This window comes from Pimephales promelas, chromosome 6, assembly GCF_988280905.1.
Source record: "Pimephales promelas chromosome 6, fPimPro1.hap1.1, whole genome shotgun sequence".
In the NCBI taxonomy this organism is placed as follows: domain Eukaryota; kingdom Metazoa; phylum Chordata; class Actinopteri; order Cypriniformes; family Leuciscidae; genus Pimephales; species Pimephales promelas.
Window position 1 is genome coordinate 1,126,890 of NC_142774.1, and position 17,568 is coordinate 1,144,457.

General features: G+C 37.3%; 1 protein-coding gene across 2 annotated transcripts; it reads right to left on the reverse strand.

Moving 5' to 3' along the window:
• Positions 1-962: 962 nt before the first annotated feature.
• slc27a1b (solute carrier family 27 member 1b) lies at positions 963-17,436 on the reverse strand. Of its 2 annotated transcripts, none has more exons than XM_039684182.2 (13): positions 17,216-17,436; positions 16,285-16,458; positions 14,678-15,072; positions 13,126-13,290; positions 11,000-11,069; positions 10,717-10,808; positions 8,447-8,556; positions 6,746-6,955; positions 6,213-6,339; positions 4,763-4,900; positions 4,530-4,694; positions 2,281-2,427; positions 963-1,896 (listed from the first exon to the last, which is right to left on the reverse strand). In XM_039684182.2, exons 2-13 carry the CDS (start codon positions 16,455-16,457, stop codon positions 1,739-1,741), a joined length of 1,950 nt encoding a protein of 649 aa, XP_039540116.2. In that variant the 5' UTR covers position 16,458; positions 17,216-17,436; the 3' UTR covers positions 963-1,738. The 2 variants fall into 2 exon arrangements, with proteins under 2 accessions (XP_039540116.2, XP_039540110.2); XM_039684176.2 differs by having other exon boundaries at positions 17,220-17,435.
• Between the last annotated feature and the right edge of the window lie 132 nt (positions 17,437-17,568).

Genomic DNA, 17,568 nt, shown 5'->3' on the forward strand with positions numbered 1-17,568 from the left:
GTGCGAGCTAAAAAAAACATCACTGTACCTGTAGTGTATTATTTCATATCCATGTCTGGATTATTTCAGCTTTGTGTAACACTTCACTATTCCCTACATTATTCCACTAATATAGTTCACTTGAAGGAGTGAATGAAAACGAGTGTGTGAATTCAGACACTGAGTGCACTGGAATGGCTGCTGCTTTTACATAATTTGAGCTGTTTAATAATCATTTGAAACTGGCAGCTCCAGAAGTGAGATGAAAAGATTTATCTTGAACTCGGTAAAGTAAACTATGTATAAACCTTTATTAAAGAGTTTAATAATCAATTGAAAAGCAACTTATAGCTGTATGATATTACGCTGTAGCTACATTGGACCAGTGGTTTGGAAAATGGATGGATGAGCTGTGGGCACCATCTTTTGGATAGATGAAGGAATTTATTCATTATCAGGGTCACCCCTGTTTTTGACACATACTAGTTTTAGTTTTCTTACAACCATAAAATAATATTCCCATAACACTGCAAGGATAAAAGCGTTTAGAAGTGAATCTCTCGCCACAGATGGAGCAGTCATCATGCATCTCCACTCTGTTCTTCTGTGAGGAGCTCCGCCCACTGACTCACAAGCCCCGCCCCTCAGATATGATATTGGCAGCGCTTTCTGCTGATTTGTGCATTTATTTGTTTACTGCACATGGAAATATTGAAGGGCTTGCATTGATTATCTGATATTCCATCTCTCACGAGGACACACAGACAGAAAGACGCATTAAGCCTGTCAAACGGCTGGAAAGGAAACATCTGTGTGAATCTTAAAATGTCTCATTTACAAATCAACTTAATTTAACCGTCTTTGGAAAGCCTTTACAAGATATGCTGCAGACAGAACATGAGAGATAATGAGAAGAATTTGAATCACTTTGCAGCATTTGTTTTTGTCTGATTATCTAAAGCTGGAAAAGAAACACACTCATGTACTTGTTACGTTAAATTTATTGAAATTGTTTAGAAAATCGAGTTCAAGTAAATGTAAAATAGTCAAAACATCTGAAAAAGAATAAAACAATCTGATTTGCCAGACAGCAACATAGCGTCGGCCCAGATCCGACCCACATGTGGATTTCACACGGCCCAGATGTGGGCCGACACTATATTGCACTATATAAGGACATTTCACATCAAAACATTTGACTCAATACACTTCACTGAGGCCGAGTTTAACATGTGATTTGAGATGTTTTACGTACTGTTCGTTTGTGATACTATCATCATTACTAGTCTAAGAAGACTTGGTTACAGTGTTGACCACATGAACAGTGCTGTCAGTCAATTGCAGATGAAAGGGTAAACCTCTCCAAAACCATTAAAAGCAGACACAGACGAGAGCAACTGACTATGACTATCTCTGTCGTTTACAGAAATGTTTATCTCGTGAAACCTATTCCAGTGACATCAGAGAGACGTTTTATGCAATCCATTGAGGAAAAAAAATCATGTTTAGTTCAGCTTGGATAATCTCACAAAGTGAGCTCAGTCCATTATTTCTAATCAGAAAACTTTATAAAATGTAAGAAGTCTGCAATTATAAAAATGACTTAAAGTTTAAAGTGACGTGAAAGGCAGAACTAGTCGTTTCAAGTAGTAACCGAACAGTGTGTCAAGTATGAGCGTGATTGTAGTGCAGTCATCTCGCTGATTTTGTACCGTAAACTGCGTATCGATGCCTCACTTTGACATTCTCTGTGTGGCTCTTATAGAGACGCGTTTCCCTGCATGATGTCGCTGTAGAGTTCATCCGTCAGACTCTCGTAACGCCTCGAGCGGCTGTTGAGGAAGTAGAGCTGGTCGCTGGTGTGTCGTGGGTCGAATCCCTCCTTCTGTAAGCGAGTTTTTTTTATTTTAAATGTGTCTGGGGATGAAAGACATGAAAGATTTTAGTGCCCATTCACACCAAGCACGATAACTATAAAGATAACGATATAGTTCTTTAAATCGTTCTCCACATTGGAGAATAGCAGAGCTGTGATACGAGGGATGATATTGTTGGGATCACTTTCAGAAACGATTAACGATTAACGCAGCCAATCAGAATCCATTCTAATTTAAAGGGCTCGCGCATTTACAAAGGCAGACGACATTGTGTAGAAGTTAAACCGAGGTCCAGATAAATCCACCACTGTTTGACAAGTCAAGCGCCTTTTCCAGGAAATGGACATGGAAAACAATCGTTCATTAACAGGATTACCGTATCCAGCACTTGCAAGATTGTGGGTAATTGTGTCTGGATCGTCACCTGTTCTGTCGACCTCCGGTAAGAGCCGTAAGAAGATGGGCCGAGCGTACGAGGGAAGCGTGTTCTGCATATCTTTCAGCAGCGCCTCACAGTCGAAGTCGCCCGTCACATGCGCGATGGCGGCCATTCCTGCCCTTCCCTCCATGCCTGATGGAGAAAAGACACATTTTATTGCATATACAGCATTATATAATACATCTGCAGCTCTTTTATTTATATAAAACGCCTTCTGGGGTGTAACAATATATCGTGTCACAATATATCGCGTAAAATGTAATAGTGTCAGTACTACATTAAACTACTATATTGTTGAATATAATGTATAATAATGCAATGTCGTTACACTCATAGCATCTGCTAATTATCGAATCGTTACATGAGGATATTGTTATACTCCTAGCGTCTTCTGCTAATTATCGACTCTTGACATGAGGGTATCGCTACACTCCTAGCGTCTTCTGCTAATTATCGACTCTTGACATGAGGGTATCGCTACACTCCTAGCGTCTTCTGCTAATTATCGACTCTTGACATGAGGGTATCGCTACACTCCTAGCGTCTTCTGCTAATTATCGACCCATGACATGAGGGTATCGCTACACTGCTAGCGCCTTCTGCTAATTATCGACTCATGACATGAGGTTATCGCTACACTCCTAGCGTCTTCTGCTAATTATCGGATCTTGCCATGATGGTATCGCTACACTCCTAGCGTCTTCTGCTAATTATCGGATCTTGCCATGATGGTATCGCTACACTCCTAGCGTCTTCTGCTAATTATCGACTCATGACATGAGAGTATCGCTACACTCCTAGCGTCTTCTGCTAATTATCGTATCTTGGCATGAGGGTATCGCTACACTCCTAGCGTCTTCTGCTAATTATCGACCCATGACATGAGGGTATCGCTACACTGCTAGCGCCTTCTGCTAATTATCGACTCATGACATGAGGTTATCGCTACACTCCTAGCGTCTTCTGCTAATTATCGGATCTTGCCATGATGGTATCGCTACACTCCTAGCGTCTTCTGCTAATTATCGACTCATGACATGAGGGTATCGCTACACTCCTAGCGTCTTCTGCTAATTATCGTATCTTGGCATGAGGGTATCGCTACACTCCTAGCGTCTTCTGCTAATTATCGACCCATGACATGAGGGTATCGCTACACTGCTAGCGCCTTCTGCTAATTATCGACTCATGACATGAGGTTATCGCTACACTCCTAGCGTCTTCTGCTAATTATCGGATCTTGCCATGATGGTATCGCTACACTCCTAGCGTCTTCTGCTAATTATCGGATCTTGCCATGATGGTATCGCTACACTCCTAGCGTCTTCTGCTAATTATCGACTCATGACATGAGGGTATCGCTACACTCCTAGCGTCTTCTGCTAATTATCGGATCTTGACATGATGGTATCGCTACACTCCTAGCGTCTTCTGCTAATTATCGGATCTTGACATGAGGGTATCGCTACACTCCTAGCGTCTTCTGCTAATTATCGACTCATGACATGAGGGTATCGCTACACTCCTAGCGTCTTCTGCTAATTATCGTATCTTGGCATGAGGGTATCGCTACACTCCTAGCGTCTTCTGCTAATTATCGACCCATGACATGAGGGTATCGCTACACTGCTAGCGCCTTCTGCTAATTATCGACTCATGACATGAGGTTATCGCTACACTCCTAGCGTCTTCTGCTAATTATCGGATCTTGCCATGATGGTATCGCTACACTCCTAGCGTCTTCTGCTAATTATCGGATCTTGCCATGATGGTATCGCTACACTCCTAGCGTCTTCTGCTAATTATCGACTCATGACATGAGGGTATCGCTACACTCCTAGCGTCTTCTGCTAATTATCGGATCTTGACATGATGGTATCGCTACACTCCTAGCGTCTTCTGCTAATTATCGGATCTTGACATGAGGGTATCGCTACACTCCTAGCGTCTTCTGCTAATTATCGGATCTTGACATGATGGTATCGCTACACTCCTAGCGTCTTCTGCTAATTATCGGATCTTGACATGAGGGTATCGCTACACTCCTAGCGTCTTCTGCTAATTATCGACTCATGACATGAGGGTCTCGCTACACTCCTAGCGTCTTCTGCTAATTATCGGATCTTGACATGAGGGTATTGTTACACTCCTAAGCGTCTTCTGCTAATTATCGAATCGTTACATGAGGGTATCGCTATACCCCTAGCATCTGCTAATTATTTGAAACATCTAACCTGGCACTGAGACGCCATAGACGGCCACGTCCGTCTGATTCAACAGAGCGCTCAGGACTCCTTCCACCTCCGTGGTCGAGACGTTCTCGCCACGCCAGCGATACGTGTCTCCGCCTCGGTCCCGGAAATACACGTAACCGAACTCATCCATCACCATCAGATCGCCTGAGACAGGAGAACAGAGTGAGAGGAATCCAGGAGCATCGTCCGCATCCGGAGAGCTTCCACTTTACCTGACAAATACGCAGAATCTCCCGTTTTGAAGACGTTGTGCGCGATCTTTTTACTGGTGGCCTCTTGATTCGCGTAGCCATCAAAGCGACGTAATGGATCATGAGGATTGATTCTGCCCACGATGATCCCTAGTTCTCCTAAAATGTTCAGAAAATACACAAAAAACTTGTATTGTAGGGTTAAATGTTTTACTGGTGCATATTTACACCAGGGTATTTCTACACACACATATATACTGTATATATATATATATATACTGTATATATATATATACTGTATATATATATATATATATATATATATATATATATGTGTGTGTGTTATTTTTATTATTATTATTAAAGCAGAACAAAGAACAAAATACGAAAAAGAAGAAAGGAAAGAGAAAGAAGATACATTTTTTTTATAAAAAAGTTTTTATAAAAACTTTTTTATATCCCTTTTTTAGTTGGTGTTCTTTAAAGTAACACAGATTTACACCACAAAATGACACGGGGAACTCTCATTTCACACGCCAAGTCATAATAAATGCTGGTTTCTCATTGGCTGTCACTTGTCTCTGATGTGAAATGTAAAACACAAACAAGGACACAGCAAGTGTACTTTACTGTTACTAGCCAGACAGAAGTTGCCTTTTGACCCATTTACAAGTTATACAAAGGAAGACCTTTCGAACACTTTGGAAATTCACTTGTTTACTCTGTCATGGGACTGTGTGTTCAGAAAACGAGGCAAATATGTAGATAATATTTACAACATGATGTGTTAACATATTAAAAGAAACGATATATCATTCAATCCACTTCCACATACTTTGTTTCAATAAGTAAGGGACAATGTCTGATCACCAGATCATTATTGCAAAATATACAACACCGTTCAAAAGTTTGGGGTCAGTACGATATATATTTTTTAAGGATAATAATATTTTTAATAAACAAGGATGAATTAAATTGATCAAAAATAAAGTAAAGAAATGTATAATGTTCCAAAAGATTTCTATTTCAAGTAAATGCTGTTCTTTTGAACTTTCTATTCATCAAATATCCTGAATTATGAAAATATGAATATAAAATAATAGCTGTTTTTAACATCATATTAGAGTGATTTGTGAAGGATCATGTGACACTGAAGACTGGAGTAATGATGCTGAAAATACAGCTTTGATCACAGGAATAAATTACACTTTACTGTAGATTCACATAGAAAACAGCAATTATGAATTGTAATAATATTTCACTGTTTTTACTTTATTTTTGATCAGATAAATGCAGCCTTGGTGAGCAGAAGAGACTTTCAGAAACATCTTACTGAGCCCAAAGTTTACCATCATTACAGTAAACAAAAATATTTCATATTTTATGCAGTTTATTATTAATTAAAATAAATGAATCACATCTACTGTGCGTTTTCAGGTTCATATTGTGTTTGTGTGTGTGTTCCACTCACCAGGTTTGCACGGGACACACAGTCCTCGACCGTCCCTGATTAACTCCATGGTGTCTTCGTCGGCCCTCAGGAGCCTGATGGGATAAATGCTGGGCAGGATCACGCTGTTGAAGCCACACGCCCCCACCTGGCCGGAGGAGCACATCACACATCAATAACACACACACACACACACACACATATTACCTATAGGGCCCTCTCATACACCCGGTGCAATGCAGCGCCAGGCGAGACGCGAGTGTGTTTCGCTAGTTTCAGCCCGACGCACTTATCATTTTCACGTCCTGCGTCACATTGTTTAAATACCAAATGCATTTGCGCGACCATGGGCAGCTGGTCTGAATGAATGTGTGTTCAGGCGCATTGTTGGTGCGTTGATATTTTAAGGAACAAAAATAGACTGAGCCATTGACCAACTGAACCCTGGTCTAAAGTCAAGGGCGTGTCCAACACTCTGCTTTAGCGCGTTATGCATTTAGATCATTAAAATAGGGCCCATTAAATATAATGAGTTCAGATTTACACACACACACCTTGTTGTCCATGTTGGCCAGGCTGCAGTTGCACTCGGTGGCTCCGTAAAACTCGCCGATGCATTTGATGTTGAAGCGTTTAGTGAACGCTTCCCAGACGTTGGGCCGCAAACCGTTGCCCGTGGCAACACGCACCTTGTGAAGAGACTCGGACGCGCGAACCGGCTGCGCTAACAGGTACCGGCAAATTTCACCGATGTACTGGACCACCTGCAAACACACACAAACAGAATTGAACTGTTATTTAAAGGGGCAGTCTGTAAGAATGACAACTAGTGGTGGAAATAGGTACTGCAGTCCACATTCAAACTATCGGAGAGTGTCGTTTCTCCCGCCTCCACAGACTCACAGAATTGGCAATGTGCAGTTTCACACAGACCAAAACAAAAACAACATTCCAGCCTGGAAACACACATTTCAGAGTAAATAACTGGCTGTAGAAGTGTTTTTCAGATAGAAACCAGTATGTTTCCTCAATATATGCAAACATATTATGGTATGTTTATGCTTTAGTAGAGTGAAAAACTTACATTCAGCACCTTTAAACAGTGACAGATGAATTTGCACCAAAATGCTGTAAAATTTGAATTGGAATTACGGTCAACAACAACAGAAGTGTATTTGTGGGCACCTGGTAACAGTGCTGGTTTTGATGGTTTGTAACTTGATGGAAACTGTTTTTTGTCATATTTGACACTAGACATAAGTGTTTATTGTACAAAAGTAAACTAAAAAGACAGCAAAAACAAACTAAATGTATTAGTAGTACGTAATGTTATCTTCTCACATCTTGGTCGTCACAAACTGGTTTTCTTCATGGTACAGCATTTAACTTTTATTTTGAACACTGCAAAAAAATACTTTTCTTACTCAGTATTTTTATCTTGTGTCCAGTCCAAATATATATATATATATATATATATATATATATATCTTAAATCAAGAAACATTTACTAGATAAGTAAAATAATATAAATTCTATCTTTTTTTCTGATTAAAAAATAAATCAAAAACTTAAGTGAGTTTTTGCTTTAAACTAGCAAAATTATCTGCCAATGGGGTAAGAGGAAAAAAAACGTACATTTTATTTGAACAATTTTGCTTGTTTTAAGAGAAAATGGATTTCTTATGACGTTTTACGCATCTAGTAAATGCTTCTTGATTTTCTTGAATTTTTTTTACATATTTGGACTGGAAACAAAACAAAAACACGAAGTAAGAAAAGTGTCACTTCCAAGTCCATGAAGTGACAAGAATTTGGACCAAAATACTGAAAAATTTGATTGGAATTACAAAATTATAAATATATACAGTATATATCTGCCAATGGGGTAAAAATCTTAATTCAAATGGAAAACGAAATTATTTTTCTAACACCATTGGCAGATAATTTTGCAAGTTTTAAGTAAAAACTCACTTAATTTGATCTTTTTTGTCAGGAAATTAGACAGAATTTCTCATGGCATTTTAGTCATCTAGTAAAAGCTTCTTGATTTTCTTAAAGAATTGTTAGATATATAAGAAAGCATTTTTTGCAGTGAAGTGACAGATGAATTTGCACCAAAATACTGTAAAATTTGATTGGAATTATAAATGTACTGTAAAAGCCTGATCATTTCCTGTCCTTGCACAATTACAAGATCAGCTGGATCTCTCGATGGCCAACGAAACGCGACTGCGACTGAGGTCAAAGGTCATCACCGTGCAGTTGTACTTGACACAGTCGTCCCAGAAGCGGCTAGCGGAAAACTTCCTGCGGATCACGACGGTCAGGCCGTGCAGCAGACACTGCCCTACGCCCATGATGTTCCCTGGACAACACGGAGACAAGGGCGTTGATTGGTCGATGTGACACAAACTATACATTCAATGGCCTATTTCATCATTTAAAAAGGATCATTAATGTGGCAGTTCCTACTGAATGTAGAAACAGGATTCATACTGAATATCTTTACTATGGAAAATGGGGGCTCGTCCGGAGCGGGGCAGCTACTGTTTTTCAGTATAGATATTTCTGAATTAAATGTTAAAAACTGGTCACATGAGATTAAAGATATTTAAGGCAAAATTCTACAGGAGAAAACATTGTTTTGAGATTTACATAAAGTGTTGTTTTAGACTGGTAGAAAGAAAAAGTACCCTTTTAAGTGTTTATTTTATTGCATTTTATCTATTTCCTTCCAGGCGTTTTTCTCTAAATGAGTTTTCTTCACTTTAGCAGCACTTACACACACCAAACTTAACAGTTTCACTAATATCAATAATGTGAAGGTTTTTACTGAGGGGTTTGTTCATATATAATTCACCTGATAAAACGTTTGCGTTTTATCCATAAAACTGTCCGGGTCTGAGTCTCCAATGTTCCTTTATTCCGTTTCCATGGTTACCGTCATCATTGGTTGATTGGTTTCAGCTGTGTGTCATTTATTTTCTGATTTAATTAGTGATACAAACAAAAATCCAAATAAAAAAAAAATTAACCTGCTTTATTAAATCTTTAGATATGTTATAAATGTAAGTTGTTTTTTTTTTTAATAATGGTGTAATATACAAAACATGAAGAGTGTGCATATGAGCTGGTAGTCATACGTTATGTTTTTAAAAGTTCAGTGGTGATATCTGATGATAAAACGTTGGTACATACTTATAGTATTTACTTAAACTGACCATGTAAATAATAAACTGCTGAATTTAAACAAGCACTCATCTTACACAATATTTACTCAAACTCACGAGAACAGATGTTTATCCATTGGCAAGGCTGTTGGTGGATTACGGATTTGACCCAAGGTTGATGGAGAGAAGTGAACATTTCAGCTCATTTTAAAGCTTTATCTATTGATTCTAAAGCGTATTTATATTACCTTTATATATTTATTCATTTAAACTGTGCGTAATAAGAATTACTGAATCGTTTTTGAAGAGTTTGGGTGTGTAAGAACGAGCTTATGAGTGAATCTGGAAATAAAGCGAAATAACTGAGAAAAGTATTCCTCAGATGCCACTTCTGTAGTTTATATCAAAACATCCAGCGCTAATTCGATCTCAAACAGCTTCAGTAGTGTTTACTCCACACGTGCGCGACGTTGTAAACCAGCGCGGCTGAACGACCACTTCGCCACAATAATGGTTTTCGGGAAACTATGGAAGCTTGTTTCCACCATAGAATGAAAAATATAAAAGGTAATTGCGACTTTTTATCTCACAATTCTGACATTTTTTTCTCAGAATTGCGAGATGGAAAGTCAGAATTGCGAGATTTTAAGTCAGAATTGCGAGATATAAAGTCAGAATTGCGTGATATAAAGTTGCAATTGCGAGATATAAAATCAGAATTGTGTGATATAAAGTCAGAATTGCATGTTATAAAGTCAGAATTGCGAGTTAAAAAGACAGAATTGCGAGATAAAAGTTAGAGTTTTTCCCCCTTAGAATTGGCCTGATAAGTCGCAATTGCGAGTTTATATCTCACAATTCTGAGAAAAGATGTCAGAATTTTGACATATAAACTCGCAATTATGTGTTATAAAGTCAGAATTGCGAGATGTAAACTCGCAATTGTGAGAAAAAGTCAGAATTGTTCAAAAAGTCAAAAAGTCGCATTTCTGAATTTTTTTTTCTCAGAATAGCCACTTTATATCTCGCAATTCTGACTTTATATCTCGCAATTCTGACTTTATATCTCGCAATTCTGACTTTATATCTCGCAATTCTGACTTTATATCTTGCAATTCTGACTTTATATCTTGCAATTGTGAGAAATAAAGTCAGAATTGTGATATAAAAAGTCACAATTACTTATTTTATTTTTATATTCAGTGGCGGAAACAAGCTTCCATAGGAAACAGTCGTGACTAGCTAGTGGATTTCTTCAACGATGTCTACAACGTCATCACATGGGAAACACACACCAGAGCGAGTAAAGGCACAGAGAGTTGAACACGGTGTGTGTGTGTGTGTTTTGTGCAAACCTGCGGAGTGATAGAGCGGCAAGCAGCAGTAAACCACATCATCCGGCCGCAGACCGAACGAGTGATATCCAAACGCAGCGATGCGATAGTATCTGTGGACACACACACACACACAGATACAGTCGTAAAGATGATGTTTGCTATTGACACACATACACACACAGTGATACAGTCGTAGAAGTTGTTTGCTGTTGGCACACACACACACACACACACACACACAGCGAGTCGTAGGTGATGTTTGCTGTTGACACACACAGTGTGTGTTCAGTATTTTACACACCTGCTGTGAACGACGATGGCCGCTTTGGGCAGTCCGGTGGTGCCTGAGGTGTAGATGTAAAATAACCTGTCTGAGACCAGAAACAGCACAGTCACACACACACACACTTACACAGGGACGATCACAACCGCTACATGCTAATGTTAGCCCTAGCACTACTGTCAAAAGAAAAAATACAATTTAATATTATCTTAACTCTGAAACGGATACATACAACAAACATTAGAATATCATGCAAAAGTTCATTTATTTCAGTAATTCAACTTAAAAGGTAAAAATTAGGGCTGTGCAAAAATTAATTGCGATTAATCGCATCCAAAATAAAAGTCTGTGTTTACATAATATATTTGTGTGTGCTGTGTATAATTATTTTGTATATATAAATACCTATGCATGCATGTATATATTTAAGAATTATTTGCGCTTAAATTCTGTATATATTTATAAATACATAATCTATATTATATAAATATAAATATTTTATATATGAATAACACATTTTCTTAAATATATACATGCATGTGTGTGTATTTATATATACAAAATAATTGTATACAGCACACACAAATATTTTATGTAAACACAGACTTTTATTTTGGATGCGATTAATCGCAATTAATTTTTGCACAGCCCTAGTAAAAATATTATATTATATTATATTATATAGACTCATTACATGCAGAGTGAGATATCTCAAGCCTTTATTTGTTATAATTGTGATGATTATGGATTACAGACATGAAAACATTTTCACAATGTTCTAATTTTGAATTTGGGGTTTTTTTATAAGCTGTAAGTCATAATCACACAATTATAACAAATAAAGGTTATACTGAAATATCTCACTCTGCATGTAATGAGTCTATATAATATATATATATATATATATATATATATGATAAGGTCAGGAATACAGTGTGTATCATGTTTGTGAGATTATATTACCACACACACACATGCGTAATCAGGCCAGCTGACAGGGTCAGAGGTGATTAACCAATGACAGTTCACCCTCTGACACACTTACACATGTACTGTGTGTGTGTGTGTGTGTGTGTGTGTGTGTGTGTGTGTGTGTGTGTGTGTGTTTCTCCTGATCCTGGTTTCTCTGCGCTCTCCTCAGGGACCGGATGTGTTTTCTGCTCTCTTTCATTGTGTTTCTCACACACACTCTGCTTTTGTGCCTCAGACTTTCTTTCAGTCTCAGTCTCTCTCTCTCTCTCTCTCTCTCAGTCTCTCTCCCTCTCTCTCTCTCTCTCTGCCCCTGTGTGTTGTTGGCTGGTATGTAACCTTTTCCCCACTTCAACCCGACTGAAAACACACATAATCTCTCTTTACAAGCGGGTGAATCTCACGCGACCTGCCAAAAACACGTCCGGCTCATTTTCAACTAAAACTCGCGAGAAATGAGATTGTGGATAAAGAAAATGAACCTGTTTTTTTCATTCTGAGCATAATAAACACATTTCCCCCACAATTAAACAAGTGTATTTTACTTTATATATAGTAGCACTATAGTATGCTTAAATGCAGATGTTATATATTATATACAAACATTTTAAGTATTTATTCATCATGACAATATTTATGATTCATATATGCAGATTTAAATAATAAATAAATAAGATAACTAGAGTATCAAGATTATGCTCATGATTATATAGTTCCATAAAATGAGTTATAAAAGCATATGTATTTAACAGGGTAATATCTGTGATGATTTAATTATGATATAATAATAATCTAAAGAGAATAAACATTAAAAACATAAATATAAAATATTTGCAAACAACCATAATTCATTAGTGCTAGGTTAAGTATTTATTGTTGCTTGTAACGTTTAATGTATGGTGCTGTATAAATACATATATTTAAAATAATTATAAGAATTACAATAAAACTTGAGGGAGGGAAAATGTGCTTTATTTGAGTGAAAATAATATCGTAAGGTAAAAAATTGTCGTCTTGTGGTTTTGCGGTGAACTGTGAGCGGACGTGCCTTCAAACACTCGAGAGAACTGATGAACGACTGCAAAATCTGAAATATGTAAGACATGTGGAGGCATTGACCTCACTCACACACACACCGTAACTCATCCATACACACAGAGAGAGAGTGCACCGACCGTTGAAGCCCTTGCTGTGTGTGAGGACGGGCGGTGTGTGTGGGGCCGCAGCCAGCAGCGAGTCCAGGTCCAGCGCCGACAGCGAGTCCAGCGCCTCCGGTCCAGGGGCCGCACCGGTGCAGAAGAGAGAGAGCGAGCGCAGCGACCCCTTCACCTCCAGCAACACTGCACACACACACACACACACGAGCCATTCACAAAGGCTTACGGTCACCACTGTGTTCATGGACTTTTCAGTTAGTCGTCACTTGTCACATGTCCCTTTGTTTGTTCCCGCCACTAGTCTGTCTCCCTGGTTACCATCATTAGTTGTTCTGTCTCACCTAGTTACCATCATCAGGTGTATATTGAGCTTCTGTTTGTCTTCATCTTCCTATCTAACCCAACCGTGACACTTTTAGTGAAGCTGACGCCACTTATTATTTACTTGATTTACTTATCATTATATACATTAGTTACTATATTATTTTATATTGTTATATATTTGAATTATTTATTTGAGTTATTTGCATTTTATTTAATTACTTTTGTATTATTTATTTATTATCATTATGTATATTATGATTTATGTTATTATGAATTACTTATTTATTATTATATTTATTTATTATTATTATTTATATTATGGTTTAAGTTATTATTTATTATTATATTATTTTATATATATATAGACTTTTTATTATCATTATTTATATTACTCATTACTTGAATATTTATTGTTTTATTTTATTTATTTATTTATTATAATTATTTATATTATTATTTATAAATAATATTATATTTAAGTATAAATATAAATATTATATTTAAGTTATTATGTATTACTTGATTTTTTATTTTTATTTTTTGTATTATCATTATTTATATTATGATTTATGTTATTATTTATTACTTATGATTATTTATTGTTTGTTTTATTTATTTATTATCATTGTTTATATTCTGTTTATTATTTATTACTATAATGTTTTATTATACTTATTTATTATAATTATAATTATTATAATTACTTGATTATTTATTGTTTATTTTATTTATGCGTTATTATTATTCATGTTATTTATTACTATACTATTTATTTATTTTATTTGAACGTGATCAAAGGGCTTGTCCATTTTTTACCCTAGCATTTATAAAACCATCATTGCTTGTGAATGAATGAAATAATTAATTGAACATCTGATTGGATAAAAATTTGTGTCACTAAAACTCATAATTAATTACAAATAAATTAACGTTTTACTGGTAACACAAGACATTTGACATTATCAGGATCCACAATATTCCCTATTACACATTATATTTAGTAGTAGTTTAATGTAGAACTGACACTAAAACACTAAAAATAAGTTTTTCTCGCACAGTAATTTTCATTTCGGGAAAACTATCCACGATACACATAGTTGTTCTTTTGTATTGCGATATATTATGATTATATATAGTTACACCCCCTAGATATTAAGACACACTTCTCACTAAATGTCTCTAGTCATTGAAAAAAATCACGTCAGTTTAGTTTGCGAACAGACGAACAAAGTAAAGCGCATCTCACCGTCCAGAAGCTCGGCCCCGAACACCATCCCGCGCGCCCCCGACGCGTTCACGCAGTGCATCAGCGAATCACGGCGCAGGTTGAAATTGATGAACGCCGGCTCCACGCCCACTTTAGCCAGTCCGAGCCACAGCGCCACCATGGGCGGGCGGCTCTCCATGAAGATGGCCACCACGTCGCCCGACGCCCAGCCCTGCGCGACGGCCCACTGCGCCACACCGTTAGAGCGCCGGTCCAGCTCCGAGAAGCTCCACACCTCGCCCGTGGACTCCTCGATGAGAGCCGGTTTGTCCGGGTGGAGCGCCACCTGCTGGGCGAATATGGAGGGGATGGTGCTGGGTGTACGGGTATAATGATCCATGATCAATTTCACACGCAACAGGACGTACAGACCACTGGAAGACACAAAGACACAGTTAAAGGGGCAGTCTGTAACATGACTAGTGGTGGAAATAGGTACTGCAGTCCAAATTCAAAATATCGGAGATCGTCGTTTCTCCCGCCTCCACAGACTCGACTCGCGAGTGAAACACACATTTCAAAGTAAAATAACTGGCTTTAGAAGTGTTTTCAGATTAACCAGTACTTGAACTTAGCATGTTTCCTCAATATATGTAAACTTATTATGGTATTTGTATGCTTTAGTAGAGTGGAAAACGTACATACACACTGCAAAAAATATTTGTTATCGCAACATATTTTCTTTTGTCAAATCAACTTTATAATAATTAATTTAGTTGAGATAACTTATTATTTTGAGTTTCTGATCTCCTTCATTGTATTAACTCACTTTTTCCAGTTTAATCAACTTAAAATTTTAAGGCAACCCAGGTTACTTACTTTTTTAAGTTAAACCAACAATATTTTTTTACAGTGTAGTAATCACAACATTTTTTCTTTTGTCAAATCAACTTAAATAATTTATTTAGTTCAGATAACATATAATTTCGAGTTTCTGATGATTAAATCATTCTCCTTCATTGTATTAACTCACTTTTTCCAGTTCAATCAACTTAAAATTTTAAGGCAACCAGGTTACTTACTTTTTTAAGTTAAACCAACAATATTTTTGTTTGTAAGTTCTATTGAACAGGTTTCATGACTAAAGATGGACGCTAGATGTGACCACCATGTCGATTTCCTCCGTGTCATTTTTATGGCATCTCAAAAATTTCATATTACGATCTTCCACAATCCAGGATCCGATCACGATCTTTCCAATTTTGAGATGCAGTATCGAGAATATCAAGACTTTTGCACAATTTAAAAACAATCAGCTGTCAAAATAGTCATTAAACCCTGAGGTCAACTTTAAAACACTGATTCTTATTAAAACTACTTAAGTTATTCAGTCAAGTCAGTTTTGCTGTTTACGCTTTAATGGATCTAATATACTGACACACATCTAATATATTTCCCTGTTTATTCCCCTTAAGACATAACTGACTGTATATGTAAATACTCGTAAAAGACTTTTCTCATGGGAATCAGACTCTTTCGCACTTCAATAGGCTTTTAATAACTTTTATTTATTTATTTTTAATCGTCAGATCACCCACTGGTCCAAACAACACGACTAAGCAAAGTGAGAGAAAGGTTGTACTTACATAATGTCTCTTTTGATGGTGCACGCGGCCACATAGAGAAACCACCATCCTCCAGAACACAAATAAACTCCTAAAAGTGCCACCAAACTCCAGAGCCACGAGAGCCCCAGGACACTCACTAACCCGGCAGCGATCAGCGCCACCGGGGCCCGGAACCCGTCTCCAGCACCCATCCTGGAGGACCGGACAAAACCATTACACACGTTCATTGAGGAACTACATGGAGGATTGTCCTTCTAAAGTGTTATTCTGACACATCATGGGCTAAAATGAACCAGTGAAAGGTGAAAACAAGAGTTACCGGTTAGAAGACCTGCAATCTACGTGCTATACATTATCCCTTTGACCTCCATCTAAATTTTAACCGTTATACTAATTATTAGTAAATCTGGGTAATGACATGTGATAGCATTTTTCTTTTTTTTTTTATAATTGGATGAGCCTTGAACCTAGTCTTGCTATTACAGCTATTATTATATTGAATTACAATTCTCATATACTGAAGGTTTCGGTAATGTCAGCTAATGTATCAAAAAAAAAAAATCTTAAAATAAATTACATAACGGACATTGAAAATCTGTTTCTGCTCCACATCTCATTTCAATAAGAAAAGTTTATGAATAAAATCAATTATTCTCTAAAATACAGCAGCATTTATCTTTACTACAAAAATGATCAATTTTAAAAAATACTAAATTGAAAATGTTTAAATTATTCTGACAAAAAAAAACTCATTTAAAATCCTTTTATACTTTTTTCTTCTTCAATAGAAAATCTACTCTGTAAAGGTTAAATGAATGGAATAAAAACATTTTTCATCATCCATTATTGTAAAACCTTATGCTAACTGAAGAATCAGCTAAATAAGTTACATTTAAGGCATTGCGTAGCGTAATAACTGTAAAGCACCCTCACTGCTCATGAAACGCACTTGCCTGCGCCCCGTTTGGTTTTGTCCGCTGTTCAATCCTCTGACCACAGAAATTCCTCAGAAAGCCTGAAAGTTACACCAGTTGACGAGAACTTATTGAGAAATGTCTGTAACGGATAGACTTTCCACAGAATATGACACATAACCCTTAATTTACGTTGGCGAACTCTCACTTGGCTCACTGTGCGCGTTCCTAAGCCTGTAAGCCCCGCCTCCAAACCCAGAAGCTCCGCTCTCATTGGTGGACTCCGCCGTCAATCACGGGTCTACGGGTTCTGCGTGTCTAGACTGGCTGTTTTGGGGTCCTGTCAGAACTCAACCCTGCGACAAATGAGGGACTGTCTCAGCTCACA